At 56.4% G+C, this 2,980-nt stretch overlaps 2 protein-coding genes across 2 annotated transcripts in view; both read right to left on the bottom strand.

Moving 5' to 3' along the window:
- LOC104539808 (GAS2-like protein 2) overlaps positions 1 to 507 on the bottom strand; it is a gene marked incomplete at its 3' end in the record, with an annotated part of 2,672 nt that extends 2,165 nt beyond the window's left edge. Inside the window, exon 1 of the mRNA XM_010183420.1 lies at positions 496 to 507. Within this exon, the coding sequence (XP_010181722.1) occupies positions 496 to 507 (12 nt within the window). The remainder of the gene's footprint in view (positions 1 to 495) is intronic.
- A 2,240-nt stretch (positions 508 to 2,747) lies between these two features.
- The window catches only part of MMP28 (matrix metallopeptidase 28), a gene marked incomplete at its 5' end in the record, with an annotated part of 6,492 nt that continues 6,259 nt past the window's right edge, over positions 2,748 to 2,980 (bottom strand). Inside the window, one exon of the mRNA XM_010183419.1 lies at positions 2,748 to 2,978. Coding sequence (XP_010181721.1) covers positions 2,748 to 2,978 — 231 coding nt within the window. The remainder of the gene's footprint in view (positions 2,979 to 2,980) is intronic.

Raw genomic sequence — 2,980 nt, 5'->3', positions numbered from 1 at the left:
AGAAGGGTGGTGGGGACACGGGTGATGTGGGGACACAGGGAGCTGCCCAGGCCGTGTCTCCAGCCACCACACTCACCCGGTGCCGCTTGCTCTCTGCCACCTAGGGCGGTGGCGCCACCGGGAGCTCTGTTGGGGTCCGAGAGCTCTGTTGGGGTCCTGTGATGCAGCGTGGGGCAAGGAAATCTCCCTCCTAGGCAGTGGGTGCTTTGTTTCCTTCCTCAGTGCTGTTCCCTTCTCCTTGGTGACAAGGCACCGCCACAAACACTCCCCATTAACCCTCCAGCGCCTGCTCCTTCTCCAGTCACCCTAGAGCTGGATTTTCCTGAGGTCCCGGCTCTGGGGCAGGAGGGGGTTACAGAACAGCTCTTCAGCACCCCGAGGTGCTCACAACCCCAAAAAAGGGGGATCTGTCCCCTCCCCGCCATCCCTGCACCCACCTCCACCACAGCTGGGGTGGCCTGGAGCTCTGCAAGATGCATCTGCAGGGCTTGGTACCCCTGAATTCATCGCCCTGAGGAAGCTGCCTTATTGCACCCATTTTACAGACTTGAACACTCCACTGAGATGCCACCACTGCCTTTGCAAGCCAAAGTGTGCCCTGGTGAGAAGCCCACCTGAGCTTGAGGGCTCGTATTGCCCAATGGTGGGAGCCCTGCAGCGTCCAATGTGCCAGGGCTCAGCCCGAGCTGCAGGAAACGCAGCAGCCCCACCCGCAAATCACAGCACAAATCCATCAACCCTTTCTGTGAAAAAGAAAAGAGAAAAGAAAAGAAAAGAAAAGAAAAGAAAAGAAAAGAAAAGAAAAGAAAAGAAAAGAAAAGAAAAGAAAAGAAAAGAAAAGAAAAGAAAAGAAAGAAAAGAAAATTTTAAATTAAAATAAGCACGAGGAGGGTTTATTTGCCTCCTTGTCTTTGAGGTTTCTTTGCACTATGGTCCCTTGCAAACTTCTTTCCGAATTGCCCGTGACAGGGAGGTCTTCAGCAAAGGCCGAGCTCCTCCGGGGGTGTCGGGACTCCAGGAGCTGGGGCTTTAAGCACAAAACCACAGCGAGTGGGCACTCGCTGCAGATCCCGGCCCAGCCAGCGTCAATTTGGGGGAGGAAATGCAAGAATCCCAGTTATTCCCTGTGCTGGGCGGGGACCTGACCCTGATTTTCAGCCAGGACGCCCAGTGGGGATGACCACACAGCTCAGGGTGCAGGTCCACCTTCCCCAGGGTCCCCCCACACTCACCCCCAGCCCTGGCAGCATTGCTCGTGGCCCCAAGGCATCCCAACACCACACGGCCCCTGGAAACACCGTGGTAAGCGAGGGAGGAAAAGGAAAACCCAAAAAAACAGGAGAGGACTCGAGGTTGCCCCATCCTCAGCCTCCAGTCCCATGGCAGGGATGCCCAGCACTCTCCTAAGGGGACACGAAAGGGGACAGTGACCTGACAGTGCAGAGCTGCAGCTGTGGAGGACCCTGGGGACCCATAAATCCTCCTGTCTCCAAAAAGTGGTGCATGGAGCAGCAGTCACTGCTCTTGTGACCCTGCTCGGCACCAAGAGCAGACGTCCGGACAGCAAGACCTTGTCCAGCGCCAGCCTTCCCCATCAATCCCCCCAGTCAGCAGAAGATTTGCTTTGAAAACAAACACAGAAGTGTGATATGAAAACAAGCAGAAACCCCAACACTGCATATCCAGAAGTTTGTTTTATTTGCCGTCGGGTCTCCAAGCCCTCGCAGCTCCCTGGAAGCAACGTCGCCTTATTATCATTCAATTCGAAGTGAAAATGATGTGGCCCCATCTCTTTGGCAACACTGGAAGTCCCCTGAGATTTTTAAGCTGCGCTAAGAGTCCTCTGGGCTGGCTCAAAACCACATTGGTGCCGTCGCCTGCAGGGACAGAGCAGGGCACAGACGCTTTCTCTGAGCACAACCCTTACCAGACACCAGAGAACCTGCCCAGCATCCCAAACCCACCCAAAAGCCAAACTGGGATGCTCCTGCCCTCAGCAGCACCGTCCCACAGCGACAGGGCCAGCAGCTCAGCCACACCTCCTGCTCCCCTCACCCCAAAAAGGGCTTCTACACCAACACGTGCTGCTTTCTCCCCAAAAATCCTACAGTGCTGGTGTCTCTGCCTCACCACAGCTCGGATGGGAGTGCAGCCCAGAAAAGCACCCACAGGGCATGGGCACGTCCATCCCTGAGCGAGGGGGCAGGAGAGGGGGCTCTGCGTGCACAGCGAGGGCAAAGCTCAACACCAGCCCATGTTTGTGTCCGAATGTCTCTTTTTTTCCCTTGTTTTCACCAGGAAATATTCCCAGGCTCTCATTTAAAGCCACCCAAGCCCCAAGCCAAGCAATGGTGAGGCGCCTCTCTGCTCGATCACAGGAAAACAACAGTTAAGGTATCGTCGAACCCCTATTTCGCTTTGAAAAAGAAAAGCATAACGACATCCTGAGCGCCACCAGAAACGGGGGAGTTTGCAGTCTCCGCGGCTTACACCTTTTTTGTGATCTTTTTTTAAAAAATATTGTCTCCCAAAGCTTGCAGCCCACACGGCTGCAGCAGACCCATGGGGCTGCCCCATCCCGCATCCCCAGGGCATCGCTCCATCACCTCCTGGCTCCAGCCCTCTGTGGGCAGCCCCAATCTTTGCCAAACCATCCCCAAAAACGGCTCCAGAGTCAAATAAATTGGGATCCGGGCAGGGGTGAGCGAGGGCGGCTTCAGCCCCCTCCCCGGTTCACCCCGCTCTGCTCAGAAAAGGACTTGCCCGCTGTTTGCGTCCCAGCAGCCCACCCAGGGCAGTTGGGTGGCCCATTTGCCGGTGGCCACCACTCTCAGCTTGGCCTGGTCGAATTGCCAGTAGTGGTCATCCCGAAAGAAGTAGAGGAAGCCATCACGGTGGGAGAGGGCGCCCGCCGTGCCAGGGGGCAGCCCCCCCCAGTCCTGCAGGCTGCGGGGGTAATAGGGCTCCACGCGCAGGGTCT

The sequence above is a fragment of the Mesitornis unicolor genome, unplaced genomic scaffold (assembly GCF_000695765.1).
Source record: "Mesitornis unicolor isolate BGI_N332 unplaced genomic scaffold, ASM69576v1 scaffold33084, whole genome shotgun sequence".
Taxonomy (NCBI): Eukaryota; Metazoa; Chordata; class Aves; order Mesitornithiformes; family Mesitornithidae; genus Mesitornis; species Mesitornis unicolor.
The sequence above is the reverse complement of the archived record's forward strand: the minus strand, read 5'-3'. Positions and strand labels throughout refer to the sequence as shown.